The sequence below is a fragment of the Ctenopharyngodon idella genome, chromosome 7, assembly GCF_019924925.1.
Source record: "Ctenopharyngodon idella isolate HZGC_01 chromosome 7, HZGC01, whole genome shotgun sequence".
Taxonomy (NCBI): Eukaryota; Metazoa; Chordata; class Actinopteri; order Cypriniformes; family Xenocyprididae; genus Ctenopharyngodon; species Ctenopharyngodon idella.
Window position 1 is genome coordinate 41051256 of NC_067226.1, and position 16685 is coordinate 41067940.

The 16685-nt window shown below is 37.4% G+C and overlaps 2 protein-coding genes across 5 annotated transcripts in view; both read left to right on the plus strand.

The window, feature by feature from the left end:
* Window positions 1-14003, plus strand: part of LOC127516227 (uncharacterized) — a 60381-nt gene extending 46378 nt beyond the window's left edge. Inside the window, exons 5-7 of the mRNA XM_051900642.1 lie at window positions 12532-12661; window positions 12889-12989; window positions 13083-14003. The gene's annotated coding sequence lies outside the window, so the exon portion shown is untranslated. The remainder of the gene's footprint in view (window positions 1-12531; window positions 12662-12888; window positions 12990-13082) is intronic.
* The window catches only part of LOC127516229 (uncharacterized), a 61225-nt gene that overhangs the window by 37471 nt on the left and 7069 nt on the right, over window positions 1-16685 (plus strand). For 2 of the 4 annotated variants that reach the window (XM_051900645.1, XM_051900644.1), the window contains exon 2: window positions 16492-16541. Coding sequence is in view for 1 of the 4 variants with exons in the window: in XM_051900646.1 (XP_051756606.1) it covers window positions 9751-11713; window positions 11795-11958 (2127 nt within the window). In the remaining 3 variants the exon portion in view is untranslated. Of the gene's footprint in view, window positions 1-8338; window positions 8498-9726; window positions 11714-11794; window positions 11959-16396; window positions 16542-16685 lie in introns of those variants that run through there. The other 2 variants (XM_051900646.1, XM_051900647.1) reach the window with 2 other exon arrangements.

Here is a 16685-nt window from a genome sequence, read left to right on the forward strand (position 1 = left end):
TCGCAAATGTAATGTTAATTATTAAACCAAACAAAATACAACACTTTCAAAAACACTCAGCTTTGTGATTATTTTATTGAGTGATAGGCAGTGGGTTCAATGAGTGACAATTATTAGATTTGATATACGGCGTCTCCCTGTCACCTCCTCAACCTGCTTCCCTTAGTGTTTTTACACGTAGAAAAGGCGAAAATTGTATTACACCGTCCAGTTTTTTCCCTGAACGATGATGTGAGCTCCTCGATTCAATGACCTACAATGGCGACATTTTCACAATCACAACAGAAAATCAAAAATACTGCCCTTAACGTCACTAGTAGAAAGGCGGCACGATATAAACAAACCCAGACCTGAACACGGCGTGACGGCAGCTTCACATTCTCTATAGACCTTATTTACCAGAGAAACAAGCGCGCCGCCATCTTTAGAGTCTTTGAACTTCCGTTTTTGCGGTAGCTCTGTATATTTCTATGGCATTACTGTTGAAGAATAATTAGCTGGTGAAGTGGATTTACCTGTTGTAGAGTTAATGAAAGTTATCATGAGCATTGTTATGTTTAAAGCAGATGTCTTAACAAATGTCAGTAGACCGGGAAGATTTTAAAATGAGTTCTTTCATAAATACATTAGATCGCTGTGGAAATACAAGCCCGAAGTCAAAAGACAACGAGCGCAGCGCTGAAAAGGGGCGGGGCTACATAAGTCTATATCTACCTCCTCGATGGCAGTCAAGTCTTTCAATTCAGTAAAAATATCGCTCCTCTTCATAACATAAGGTTCACGTCCAAAATATGTTGTGATTTTCTGTTTATACCTTTCTAAACCAGCACAGTACGGACTTTTCCCCATCTCTTCCATTCACATCTCTTCCATTCCATTCATTTCACTGCTTGCCCTCCACATTAATTTTGCGCGTCACCAGAACCATGTGATTGCAAACAACCTATTGGAACAGTACTTGGACAGCGACTGATGATGTTTCACAAGGCCACAAGAACACAAGTACAGACAAGAACGCATATTGAGAATCGGCTATGGTTTCTCAAGCCCCTGTATTTGAGTTGGGAGATGTATGAGGTGTCGTTTATACAGGTACTGGTCATATAATTAGAATATCATCAAAAAGTTGATTTATTTCACTAATTCCATTCAAAAAGTGAAACTTGTATATTATATTCAGTCATTACACACAGACAGATATATTTCAAATGTTTATTTCTTTTAATTTTGATTATTATAACTGACAACTAAGGAAAGTCCCAAATTCAGTATCTCAGAAAATTAGAATATTACTTAAGACCAATACAAAGAAAGGATTTGTATGAAATCGCGGCCAACTGAAAAGTATGAACATGAAAAGTATGAGCATGTACAGCACTCAATACTTAGTTGGGGCTCCTTTTGCCTGAATTACTGCAGCAATGCGTTGTGGCATGGAGTCGATCAGTCTGTGGCACTGCTCAGGTGTTATAAGAGCCCAGGTTGCTCTGATAGTGGCCTTCAGCTCTTCTGCATTGTTGGGTCTGGCATATCGCATCTTCCTCTTCACAATACCCCATAGATTTTCTATGGGGTTAAGGTCAGGCGAGTTTGCTGGCCAATTAAGAACAGGGGTACCATGGTCCTTAAACCAGGTACTGGTAGCTTTGGCACTGTGTGCAGGTGCCAAGTCCTGTTGGAAAATGAAATCTGCATCTCCATAAAGTTGGTCAGCAGCAGGAAGCATGAAGTGCTCTAAAACTTCCTGGTATACGGCTGCGTTGACCTTGGACCTCAGAAAACACAGTGGACCAACACCAGCAGATGACATGGCACCCCAAACCATCAATGACTGTGGAAACTTTACACTGGACCTCAAGCAACGTGGATTGTGTGCCTCTCCACTCTTCCTCCAGACTCTGGGACCCTGATTTCCAAAGGAAATGCAAAATTTACTTTCATCAGAGAACATAACTTTGGACCACTCAGCAGCAGTCCAGTCCTTTTTGCCTTTAGCCCAGGCGAGACGCTTCTGACGCTGTCTGTTGTTCAAGAGTGGCTTGACACAAGGAATGCGACAGCTGAAACCCATGTCTTGCATACGTCTGTGTGTAGTGGTTCTTGAAGCACTGACTCCAGCTGCAGTCCACTCTTTGTGAATCTCCCCCACATTTTTGAATGGGTTTTGTTTCACAATCCTCTCCAGGGTGCGGTTATCCCTATTGCCTATACACTTTTTTTCTACCATATCTTTTCCTTTCCTTCGCCTCTCTATTAATGCGCTTGGACACAGAGCTCTGTGAACAGCCAGCCTCTTTTGCAATGACCTTTTGTGTCTTGCCCTCCTTGTGCAAGGTGTCAATGGTCATCTTTTGGACAACTGTCTAGTCAGCAGTCTTCCCCATGATTGTGTAGCCTACAGAACTAGACTGAGAGACCATTTAAAGGCCTTTGCAGGTGTTTTGAGTTAATTAGCTGATTAGAGTGTGACACCAGGTGTCTTCAATATTGAATCTTTTCAGAATATTCTAATTTTCTGAGATACTAAATTTGGGATTTTCCTTAGTTGTCAGTTATAATCATCAAAATTAAAAGAAATAAACATTTGAAATATATCAGTCTGTGTGTAATGATTTAATATAATATACAGGTTTCACTTTTTGAATGTAATTAGTGAAATAAATCAACTTTTTGATGATATTCTAATTAAATAACCAGCACCTGTATATTTACTTTGCTAACTAAGCAATCAGCCGTGACCAATGACGTGTAATAAGAAGCGTGACACTTTCGTCGCCTCCCTTCTCGCTTGAGAAGCCATGTGAGAAGCTACGTGACATCTACGCCGTGACATCTGAAGTAACTTTTGCCAGTTGTTATTTTGAAGTTCTGTAAATTAGTGTTTTTGCTTTGTTTTGAGCAAAAAGAAAAAAACATTAACATTTTAGCACCTCAAAATCGCTGAATATTTCTCCATTCCTAATTTTGTTTAAATATGTTGACGAAAACATGACCTACACTATTGCTTAACTTGAAAATGCCTGGGCTTAATGTCCTGAAATGACAACCAGAAACAACTAATCAACACATTTCTCCTGTCATAAACACTACTGCTAAGATAATGACAGCATTATCCAAGTAAAACATGTTGTTTCAGAGTTTTGTCCCCCATAGTAACCCTTTATAAGAAAAGTGCATGATGCATTAAAGACAGTTAAATTAAAAGACATTCGAAATTAAAAGATTAATTCAGAGTGCAAGCAATGGCCCATTATCAAGTAAACACTTCAATCATGTAATATTTTAAAAGAAATTATAATATAATAAGCTATAGCCTATAATTCACAGATGTGAAGTAAAACTATATTGTCAGAACATGGTTAAAGAAATTTAATGGTTATACATTCAAAAGTATGGAAACAGATAAGCTTAAAGGCCGGAACACACCAAGCCGACGCCGACGAACTAGTGGCGACGAAAGCAGACTGCGGGGTTGGCTCACGTCGGCAGTGTCTGTGTCCAAAGTTTCCCTGACACACTAAACCGACGCTCGACACCCGACGGCCAAGTAGCACGTCATTCTGCGCCTGCGCAAGATGAAATGCATTTCCGTACCAGCAGGTGGCAGTAGCTGAACGGCCAATCAGAATGATCAGATGGCCCGACGGACCGACGAGCTCCAACGCCGATACAACATTTCGAATCGGCCGAAGAAAAGCCGACGAGGACCAACTTCAGCCGACGGTGCGGAACACACTGAGAAAACTTAGTCGGCCGACGAATAAAAACTGGCCGACGGCTGACCGTCGGCTTGATGTGTTCCGGCCTTAAAAATAAGGAAAATAAGCTTAAAATATTCCTTATCCTGTGGCTCCCTCTAGTGCACAACATTTTCAGGTGAACCTCTTTCAGATGAAATGCAGATCGTTAAGAAATTGCTGTTGGCTTCCCGAGCATCAATAACTGTATTTATTGGCTTTGATGAGTCTGAGACTCCCGGCCTGAGATTGTGTCCCAGACGGCATTAAATAATTCGTGAATACTTGTAAATATTCATGGCTTAAACAGCTGGAAAATTGACTGTACTGCAGTTCTGTGGATGTTTTTCCCAGGCAGGGTTATTATAGTTAAATAACAAAAACTAAAACTATTAAAAACATTTATGCTAATCGAAATAATCCTGTAATATAAGAAAATATAAATATTAGTTAAAAAAAACTTAAACTAAACGAAAACTAGAAATGTTGCCTTGTCAATGTCATTTCGTTTCCCCCCTGAATTTCAACCGACGAGATCATTATCTTTTCATTAACCGACAAGGTAAAATAAAATTAGAATTAAACGAAATTACGATGGATACGTGTCTGTGACCCATTAATAAAATCCCAGGGGTTTAGTTTTAGCCTACATGAACAAATAGCAGAATAAACAACAGAACATGAGGATTCATCATCATCATCTTCAGGCACCTGCAGCGCTTCTGAATGGAGAAAAACAGGATTTGTCCGCTTTTATAAGAAAATGTAAGTGATCGCGCCGGCGTCTCACGCGCACACACAACATAATTTTTTTTTTTATGACTGAGCACTGTTCTTAATTCACTTACCCAGTAACATCACCTAAAAAAACTATAATAAATAGCTTAATGTATTCAGTGACATGTTTGACTAAATATAGCCTATAAAGCTTAAATATAATAATTCAATTTATGGAATTAGACAAATCGAATGCAAGCACATAAGAACAAATAAATAAGTCTACTAATAATAATTAATGCAACACATCTCAAACGAGCGTGTATAACCATGCAATATATTTGTTAATTTCGTTGTGCTAACCTTAAGGTTTTTTATGCCATTGCAGTACTTTACATTATTTTATGCGCTTGTAAAAAACATGTTTGACCGTCGAGCTCGTCTCTGTTGTGTTTTATTTGTTTAGCTGCTTCAAGCCAAGCGCGCACTTGCAGTGTTACCATGGCCACTTATATGCATCTTTGGGCTTGTTAATTTTTATTATTTTCCATATTAAGAGGTGAAGGCCTTAGTTCAGCTGGAATGGCCCTTGTGCCGGTGTGTCCTTTAAACGGAGAAAAGTCAGCTGTTAATGCGGTGCTTGCGCAAAAGAGGTGGCCGGAGGAATGGCCAAGCTTCAGTCAGGGAGACGGATTTGTAATGCTTCCTCCAACTTATGAACATTTACACCTTAAAGCTTCCTTTGGGCAAAATAGGAATAAAGCTAAAATATTATAATCAATGTCACACATACATTATCCAGACGTTAGTCCACACGTACGTTATCCAGACGCAAAGTAAAAAATATACTTTCTCAACTACGTCGCCGCCGAGCTCCAACACGTGACCGTGACGTCTAACGTCTCATATCTTACGTCTGACGCCTGAATACTATGGGATTTTGGCCAGACGGCTGGCGAGCGTATACACGTTAGTTCTCCTCTCAGTTTGCTAAGCAATCATCAAATTTTGTAGAAATCACCCCTCATAGAGATGTCACATATGGAAGGCCAAAAGGGCCAAAACGTGTGAAACTGACGTGTAAACGCGTAAAACTTTACCACCACCTGCTGGTGTGGCGTTCCTGCACAAGCAGACTAGGATAAATTTTGAACAATATCATTAAAAATTAACAGTGAGCATAAATAGGCTACAACTAGGCCTACATATAATAATTATAGCATACATTTCTTTATTTGTATTTATTTTAATCTTCATAAATCATAACACAAATAGGGGGGCACTGCTATTTAGTTTTTCTCAATCAATTTGACACATTTCTTCAAATGAATGTAGTTGCTCTCAAAACAATTAACACAGCACACTAAACACACTCTTATGTTGATGAAACAGCTCATTATTGGAGAGGGAGTAAAATCTTTGCGTGGCAGGGGCAGCTGCCACTCGCCCTGTCACCGCTATACGCGCCTGTCTCTCGACCTGCCACGGCTATACCCGCCTGCCCCGCGACCTGCCACGGATAAACGCGCCTGCCCGTTAAATACGCGTGAAAAATCAATGCGTTAAATATGTGTATTTGACGTGTATTTCACAACTGGCCAACAGATAAGTCTAAAAATAAATTATGCTCGATCCGACTCGACTCATAATCCGCTCTTGCTCACGACATGCAATTTCTCTGTACTGTATATGTGTGTTGGTAGCCATTAAAAATGAAACCAAATACGTTTTCTTTATGTTTAAATAGGGCTATTATAATGTTATTTTTTAATTTCATCTATTTGATTATGAAAAGTGAACTGCATGACTAAGACAAAAAAAAAAAATCGTAAGATGCGCAATATATCGGGAGACATGGAGCGGGTCAGACATAATTTTGACCACTTCATTAAGTTTTGTTTTGTAGAAAGCCTTTCTTGAAAGTGAATTTCGTTTTGTAAAAATTGTATCTTAATTTTAATCAATGTTTCATCAACCAATTGCCTGGATTTAATAAATAAGAAGCAAATATAGCAATTTAATCCTGACATGGAGGCGCGGGCGCGATCACTTGCACGTGAACTGGAGCGAGTCTTGTTGGCTAAATGAACCGAAACTCAGGCTGCTTGCCTCGCAGACATGAGAAATATATCTATAAAAAGCGTGAAATGTCTACTTTTAAACGAAATAATTCAAAACGAAAAGAAATAGGCTACTCTCTGATTATGTAGGCCTAATCCGAATGAAATGTGCATCTCTGCGGAGATGATGAGAGTCAGCAATGTCAACATCTTTGCAGCCGACACTGATTCACAAAAAATTAGTTTATTAATAAACAATTAAAATGTCTCCTTGCTGTTTTTTTGTCACATTCATAATCATTACTTTTCCCGGTTCTTTACTGCAAGCTTTATGCGTGCGCTTGAGTGCTATATAACCTATATTACCTAAACGCTCATTATGGTTTATTCTCTCCAGTATTTAAGAAATTAAATTAATTTAAATGTGATTAGTCAACCATTGGCTTAAATGAACAACTACTAGTCGACTAGAAATAATTTTCGATCCAGCATGTCACAAAGTTTTGATCTTGCGCTCCGCTCCCATGTTCTGACACATACACACACAGAGAGCATCGTACATTATTATCAGTTTAAAATTTTATTTGTGCATGACTAACCTGCACTATTTCTTTAGAACAAAACTTTGCAGGTCTATCATCTCTAGTCACACACCAATCTTCTTCAGCTAGCCTACGTGTCCCACCCCAACACACACCAGAGAAAAAACTTTGCAGGTCATATGGCTGAGAGAGAGCATGCTCGGATTCAGTGAGCTTATAATGCCGCATTTTATTGTCAAAAAAAAAAAAAAAAAGCATAAGTGGAAAAATTAAATCTATTTTTTCATAAAACGGCAATTTAAATATATTATTTCTATAGGTTATACAAAAAAGACAAAATAAAAAGGCTGAATAAGCTGATCTAGCATGTTAAATGGTGGCATCCTAGTAAATGAATGGTACACCCCCTTAAGCTCACAAAAATGGTTTGACCCAAGTTTTCAGCAGCCAATGACACTGACCCGTTCAAACTGATTTTTAACGCATATTTCACGCGTGAAATACACGTCAAATACACGTATTTAACGTGTTGTTGACGTGTTAAAATTCACGTGTTTTTGGCCCTTTTGGCCTTCCATAGAAAATGCACTACATTCCATTATGAGCGCGGCTGCCGCGTGCCTACATTTGAAGTAACGAATTTGAGCGCGCAAAAGACGTGATATGTGAACGGCCCCAGAGTCCTGTATCGACAACCTGCCATACAAGTGGCTTATATGTGTACATTTCAGAAAACCCCTTGCTCACAAATATTACATGCAAAAAATATTGCATTACCATGCCACGGCGGGCCAGACTAAACACCTATAGCTTACCTTTGTATGGCTGATGTCTGTTCTAAACAAGTCAAAGTCGACTGGGTTTTGAATTGAAGATGTTGATATCGTCATAAACTAATTAGTCTATTAGTTCTCGTTCAAACGATAAAAGATGTTACTGCGTCCTTTCATCTTTGTCAAGAAGTTTTTCTTTATTAAATGCATCATAGATAGCGGGTTAGCCTTTTTTTAACATAAAGGGCGCTGCTGGTTGAGATCCGGATATTTACGCGAAGAACATAACGGCTAGCTACTACTGGCATGTGACATGAAGAAGAAGAGACGAATTAGCATATTCTTATTAAGAGATTTAATGCATGAAAAAACAAATCAAATTTAAAAAAGTTATTGAAGAATTGTTAAACGTTAGAAAATTGTTTTATTAAAAAAAAAAATAATGCATTTCCCTGGATCTGACTGGGTGGGCCCAGGCCCACCCGTAGCTCCGCCCCTGCTTTCGTGGGGTGGATCACGTATAAAGTGTGTAAGAACCAGGAAGACCGGCGCTTACCACTTTTTTTTGTCGGATACCAAGTAGCCTACAATCTAGATATCAACGATAGACCAATACAGTTCTATCTCTTTTGAATGTAAAGTTTTTGCGATTTCTGGGAATAAAACAGGTAATTATAACCATTTAAGTAACATGATATTTGAAAGCCATAATCTTAACATTTAATTATCAGACTTCTCTTTTGTTGAGCATTTATCAGCAATCACAGATCATTGCCAGTCTTTTAGCAACTTTTAATTTAAACTTATAACAAACATCACACAAACCAGTTATATTAAATGCTACATTTCCATTCGTGGCTACTCGATGTAAAACAACTTCAGAAAATATTTCTCTATGAATGAGCGCGCTGCTATGCATGTGCAGCAGGCATTGTACCTTACTTACAACCTTTTATTTTTTTCTTGTGATACGCATTTTCAGGGTTAAAAAACAATACAAATAGCAAGTCTTGAATTTATATTTTAAATGAGGATCTTTCGTTAAGTGAGGACCATCACCGAAAGTAGCTATTCTTCGAGATCGGTCCGCCCATCGCCGAGTTTCAGTTTCATGAAAACATGCAAACTGTATATTTTAAAATCTATATTAGCTATTATAGACAAAGACGTAACTAAACATTGAAGAAGAGGGAGAATTAGTTATTAAAAGTTTCAGTCCAGTTATTATTTGTTCCGGTCAACACATTCTCACTGGTTTGATCATCATATGTTAGGATTGCTCTGCCCTTTGAACTTGGACAAACAACAAAAGTGAAAGCACAGTTAGAGTAAAGCCTATGTGCTACTCACAATGTGTAACTTAAGTTTTTACATTTCTGTAACAAGTGGCTACACAAAGTGCAATATCATAAACAGTCTGTAAAACATGAAACATTAATAATGTTCCTAAAGCAAGAATATTTTTACACCAGTAAAAAAAAAAAAATAAATTAAAAAATTAAAAAAAATCAGTGTACTCATATGCCATTATTTCAGGAGCTCAGGTTTTCACAAGGACAGATTTGTGTTATATTTTATGTTTACAAATCTTTAGTTGGAATGTTTAAATGTGTATATATTTTCAAAATGTTTGTACATTTTATCAAAATGATTTAATGACACTTTTTTTTTCTTTGACAAATTACTGGCATTTTAATCAGAGTAAAATGTATTGAGATTAATGTATATGACATGACAACATATTGACAGAATTTAAAGACTTTCTTATAAACACAAAAACTATGACTAAAAAACTTTGTAAAGATTAACACTGTCTATTTATCAATGTAAAGAAATAAAAAAGAATTAATAATGCTACTCAGTGCCTGAATTTCAAGTGTTTAACATCTTTTGACAGATTGTAATGAGTATTTGAAGATTCATGGAAATCCAGTTCCAAGTAGCAGTTCCGGTTCCAGTTCCAGCAGGACCTAGAAAAACAGACCCCATAATAAAATGTATCATAGACAACAAGGCAGAGAGACTTCGGAAATTATTAAAAGGCAGAGATATTAACGGTTTGTACTCTTCTGAAGACTGCAATGATGATGTTACACCATTAACAGCAGCAGTTATATGCAGAAATGAAGAGATCTGCTCTTATCTACTTGAAGAGTCGGCTGATCCTAACAAACCCTCAACAAATGGACGAACACCTCTACATTATGCTGCTTTCACAATTGGAGTTCCATTGAATATTGTGAAAAGATTACTTGCTGCAAAAGCTAACCCAAATGGACAAGGATTACAAATTTTTACTCCATTGCAGTGTGCTGTTGATCATGACCGTGAAGACATTGTGAAAGCACTTATAGAGGCTGGAGCTTCACCTGTAATGAACTATGGGGCGAATTCAGAACTTGATAAAAAGGTTGAGAGAATGATTCTTCAACTATCTTCACAGGGTGAAGTGTTTGAGAAAGTACATATATCTTTCTCTTTTTTTTGTGCTGTAAGAACAAAAAAACACACAGAAGTTATCAAAATCTATGAGAAACATTTCTTTCAAGAGGATCCTTTTGTTCCTTTGATTTATTTTGAGCACTACTTTGGTGTTGTTGGTCGTGGTGCAGAGCAGTACCGTCAGAGCGCCATCAAGTGGTTAAAAGATACAAAGAGTGCGGACAGATACATTGAGGGGCTCATCAAGCGCTTTCCAAGGATCCTTCAGGAACACTGGCCGATTGTACTGAACTGCTTAAAAATTGCTTTGCGTGTCAGTGAAAACATCTCTCCTCAGGTATTCAGTGAGCTTGTGCCAATTCTAACAATCAGACTTCAGCACTTTGGAAATCCAAATGGTGAAACAGTCAATCTTTTGATACTCAAAATACTCAATGTCATGATGCAGAAGACGACTGAGCAGAAACTGAGATTGAACCATTCTGTCCATGAGAAGTTATGCAAAAGTCTATTGCCTCTCACACTTCCTGATTATTCAAGTTTAATTGGAATGTGGACATATAGTTTCTTTGCCTACATAAATGACTTCAGTCCTGAACTTGTGGCATTGTATGGATTGACTTCAGTCCCAGAGATGATACTTAACACTGCAGAGATAGAAGATGAAGCCATAAACAAAAAGCTACAAAACCTGAACATATCACTCAAACATCCATCAGGTGCAAGGGATAGTTTACATGAGGAGATGGCTGCTCCTTCAAAGAGCAGGAAAAAGAAGAAAAAGAAGAAAAAAATCCAGCAAGAAGTGGGATCACAAGAAGGTGGGCTGCAAAATAAAGAGGAGCCGTATCCAGACACTGTAGTGAAATCCATTGAGGAATCAAACTCAAGTGTGCAGCCATTTACACCGCCTGTTGAGAACCAAAATTTCTCAAAAAGGTGGGTTCAGACCAGCTGTCGTTGGAGACCCAAGCTTGAGAAGCTAGCTAACATGGATATTAGCAATACCTATAGGCTGGGAAACGGTAGGCTTACTCTTGTACTCAGTGATGAATTTCAGATTGCTAAAGGAAGCGATGGAACAGAAGTTTTTCTTGGTTTGAGGGATGACGGCACAGAGGTGGCTGTGAAACGAATGATTAAGTCCAATTATCAGGCCCTCAAGAATGAGGAGGTATTTCTACGACTTCCACAGCTTGATAATCCCTCCATTGTGCGATATGTGGACTTCGCTGAAGATGACCATTTTGGATATCTTGTTCTTCAGCTTTGTGAGTACACACTGGAGGAATATATCCAAGAGCATTTACCAGATGATTCTGCTGAGAGAAGTTTGGTTCTGAAGAAGCTGGTGAAGGAAGTTCTCTGCAGTTTACAGGTTTTACACCAACCACAGACCAAAGTGCTTCATCGGGACATCAAACCCCAGAATGTTCTGATTGGTAGGAGCTATACCTGAGTAATTAAAATTATCTGATTTTTTTTTTTTTCTCCTATTAATTTGAAACTTCTGTTTGTTATAGACATTAATGGAAGAGCTAGATTGGCTGATTTTGGCATAAGTCGTCGACTGAACTTAAGCCAAACGACTTTACGAACAAGCATTGCTGGAACTAGATGCTGGAAGGCAAAGGAGAGCATAGATGAGGAGGTCAACATTGGGTACAAGAGGAGCTCCGACATTCAGGTGGTCTCTCCTTTTCTTATAAGTCAACAATACTGTAATTATTATAACTGAAAGTTAAATAATAAAAATATATTATTAGAAATTTAATTATTGACTTAAATACAGAATTACAAATACAATTAATTTAAATTGCATTTGGTGAAAATTCTAAACTTGTATCACTGTAATCTGTTTGAAGGTTGCTGGGATGTTAGTGTACTACATTCTCTCTAGAGGACACCATCCATTTGGTAAAGGTCCATTTTGTGAAGTCAACATTCTACAAGGAAGATACTCACTGGAACATCTGGATGATGATGTAGCGAAGGATCTCGTCGAGTGGCATGATCAATGAAGATCCAAACAACAGACCAACTGTGGAGCAGACCCTTGCACACCCCTTCTTCTGGACTGATGAAAGGTAGAATATTCCATTGATTTAGTAATGACATTTATCAGTCTAAATAAGCCAGAGAGGTTCAGCACTGCTTATAGTACTAGCAGATTATGATTTTAAATGAAGAGGAAATTGCATCTACTGTAGATACTTTTTTATCAGCTGAAGAGATTGTACTTTTTTTAAAATCCTGTCAGGAGAGTGGAGTATTTGAAAAAAATGGGGAACCAGAATGAAGCCGAGAGCTGTCGTAATGTTGATGAGGAGCTCCTTCATGCTATTGAAAAATACACAGAGAAGAAAAGCTTTTCTGAATGGAAAACTAAAGTGAGTCTAACTTCAGTGCAGACATATTCAAACATATTTGTATAAATATAAACATATTTTAATTATTTTAATATTTAATTAAATGAAAATAGTAACAACTTAAAAAAAAACTAATATAATGTCTTCAAGACTTTCCTTCTTACAAATCATTTGAATGTAGTTCATGCCCTGCTTTACACTTTGTTTGAAAAATCATTTTACTTTTGAAAATATATTTCTTTTGTCAGCTGCCTTCTGAGCTTGTCCAGAAACTGGATGGTAAGAAGAAAGGCTATCCTGAGAACACACTGGGCCTGCTGCGTTTTATACGCAACCTACACGAGCATTAGTGAGTTACATGTAATGTGATGCACAGTATTTATTCAATACATTAGTATTGTGTGTCAGACCATGTTTTTTGGTGTCTCTTTTCTCTACATAGTCCAGATGACGCAGAGAGCATCAACCTGATGGATTCATTCCCTGATCTCTTTGGGAGTGTGTTCAGGTTTGCAAAGGAGAGAGGATGGAACTCCAGGGCGAGTCTGAAGAAGTTCTTCAGCTCAGTTCCACAGATTTGATTGTTGTTATTTTTGGTTACAGTATGTACATTGATTTTGCATCATGAATGTATTTCATTAATGAGTTTAACTGTAAGGAAAGATGGAACATGAACTAAGATCCATTGTTTTGGGGAAATGAGGCCCTGACAACTGAAAAACATTTACTGTTAAAGAGGCACAATTTAAAAAACCAAGAGTCAGTAGTACATTTTTAAACAGGGTAGTTTCAGTTCTTGCTTTATCTTGTGGAAAATATGTAAATATCTGTTACAGAGCAACCTCATGGCAATAAAAAAAAATATATAAACATCTTACAGATTCTGCATGTGAACCTGATAGCAGAAATGTTTGTGTATAATGATTCTGGTTCAGATGGCCCGATCAGAGAAGCAGAGACCCAAATCAATGATAAGATCTACACCCGGGCTATTGCTCGTTTGATTCCCCTTCCTGCTTTCACAGACGAGAATGTACCTGTCAAAGACTCAGCCCCTGACTGAGTTAGCTGAGTAAACTGATTAAGCCTACAAAGGGGCAAATATGCTCAGCATATTTGGGGGCGGCAGTGATAAGAAGTCACAGCCAATAAGCACACGTTACTGTGTGACATCAGCCAGTGATCGCTCGCTGAAGAGAGGGGAGCATCAGGTGTTCTTCTGAGGCTCGAACAATACCACTGAAACAATACCACATCTATACAAATGTCCACAACCTGTGCCTAAACAAGAAATGCCCTGTGGTCTGACTGTGCTGTCAATTGCTGTCGATTCTAAACATTCCATTAAATTCTGGAAACTGAATCCTTGCCTGAGGTGTCCTTACTGACATACCAGTGGGAACACAAACCCACCTGGATTCTTTAGTGTGCATAGTGTGGAAAAGGATTATTTAGAACTGAATGTGATTCAGTTATAAATAATCCTTTTCCACACTATGCTTCTATGAAATTGCCAATTTCATATAGGCCTATATAATGAATTACAATCTTTTTTTGTTAATTTTGTCCTCCAACTAAAATTTTAATCATATTGCTATAGCTGTTGGTTAAACAGGTAAAATAAAAAGACTTCAGTGTTATAGAAAAAGGTCAATTATATGGCGGTAGATTACAACAGAAAGGATTACAAAAATGTATAAAATTTATTGTTTACAATAATTGTTTGCCAACAATGGTATTGGATTTTTTGTACATTTTATATTTTTGATTTCTTGTGACTTGTTTTGTGCTTTTACTTCTACTGCTAAAACTACTTCTGAAAAAGAAAACATCTGAAGCATTAATGACTGAGATGTATTAAATGGCCGTAATCGCCATGGTTGTAATTGCATTGTTCTGCTTGCTATTCACTTTCATCTTGTTGCTAAAGATAAATGTTACTAAAAATAAATGTTACTTGGTACAATCTTCATATTAATTTCCTGCAAAAATGACAGAAAATTTACTTGCAATTGCAGTCCTGCGGCAAAACATGAGGGCAATTGCCCTTTTAGATCATACATGAAATGGCGATTGAGTGCGTCCTGGATGCACCACTAAGCAGTTGGATATTTTGCTAATAAAATCATGCCAGAAGAATAGCATGAGAACTTTATTATGTCTGGTCTCGGTATCACCTCAGGGAGCTTTTTATGATGTTTAACACGTGCGGCACAGTGATTTAAGTGTTTCTGACGTTTCAGTGTGGACAAGCAACTTTTGTAATACACTTAAAAACACCAGTGTGGATGGAAAGTGTTTGGAAATGAAAATGCATTTTTGAAATATATCTTGGTTAATGTGGACATAGCTTAAGATGTCATTTTACCATATGTTGGCCAGATTTCATTCCTCTCCACTCTGTGCCTACAGAGTTTTTGTCTGTGGACAAAAGGTATGCTTGAGGTATCTAAGGTTTCTAAGATTGGTATTATGTTTTCATACTGGTTAGTTTGTTTTTAGAGTTGCCATTGCATTGTTACGGACAGAGGAGCAGGAGACAACAGGTTAGTAATGATGAGTGACTTTATTGAACAACAGCGTGGGATAAACAGATGACCAGATAAGTGACTGAAGTAGATACTTGTGATAGCAGATAAGAATGGTAATACTGTCCTTTTCCTTTGCAGGTGAGTGACTCGTGGCGGATGGCTGGTGCAGAAGTAAACAGACCAAACAGGAACAGTAGGAGAACACACACGGAGACACTTTACACAGAGACCAGGAGAATCACTGAGATAGCGCAGGTAAATATTCCCCACAACGCAAGAGCATGGGCGTAGCAGTCCTTGTGTCAATCAAGACCGAACAGTGAACTGAGGTGAGTGCTGTGCTTAAGTGTCTGCCGGTGATTGTGTGGTGATGGGGATCAGGTGCGCGTGGTTGAAGTACTCGGGTGAAGGAGTGCGCTGTGATTGGCTGATGGATGAGCCTGGCAGGTCTGTGAAACTTGGTTTCTGACTAAATGTAAAAGTGTTTTGAAACAAAGAAGATGGTTAACTTTCAGAAAGGTGGTGATGTTTCATCACTGATGAAGTTGATATTATAAAAATGACATTGAATTATGCCATAATGCCATAATTACTGGGTTAAGACAAATGGATTGAATTGGCTGTAGGCATTCATTATCATTATATGTTCAAAACCTTGTAGTTTTTATTTTTATTTATTTATTTATTTATTTATTTTATTTTTTTACATCTGCTTCATTTGGTGCATATAACAAATAGACTTACTGGAGAGGAAAAAAAAAAAAAAAGAATTACAAAGCACATATAATTAGTACATTTCCAGTGCGGAGTTTTCTTATATTATCACCTAATTTAAGGATGTTTTTTATTTATTTATTTATTTATTTTTTATTCATATTAAAAAATATATGAATAAGCATAGCCTACTGTATGCATACTGTAGCATCGACAGTGCATTATACAGGAAAGTGTCAAACATGTTTCAGTGGTTACTTTAATTAATGCTTGAACAACAATTACTAACCAGAAACAACAACAACAACAAAAATACCAGCGTTAAAGATACAAAAATATAAAATATCAACCAAACGAGAAAGTAAATAAAAACAAAACTAAATAATAAACCAAATAAACAATAAAAGACTTTGCAATTTCACAAAATCTTAAATAAATGGTTTTAACAGCTTTTTCGTTTGTACTGTCCTTGATAAAAGTTTCAGTGGGTTTGACCCTTTTGTGGGAGGAATGACGTATATAGTGTGTAAGAACCAGGAAGCTTGCAGCTTTTTTATCGGATACCACGTAGTCTACTATCCAGATATCATCGATAGATACCGACAGGTCTATCTCTTTTGAATGTAAAATTTTTGCGATTTCTGAGAATAAAACAGGTAATTATAACCATTTAAGTAACATGATATTTGAAAGCCGTAATTTTAACATTTAACTATCAGACTTCAGTTTTGTTGAGCATTTATCAGCAATCACAGATCATTGCCAGTCTTTTAGCAACTTTTAATTTAAACACACAAACC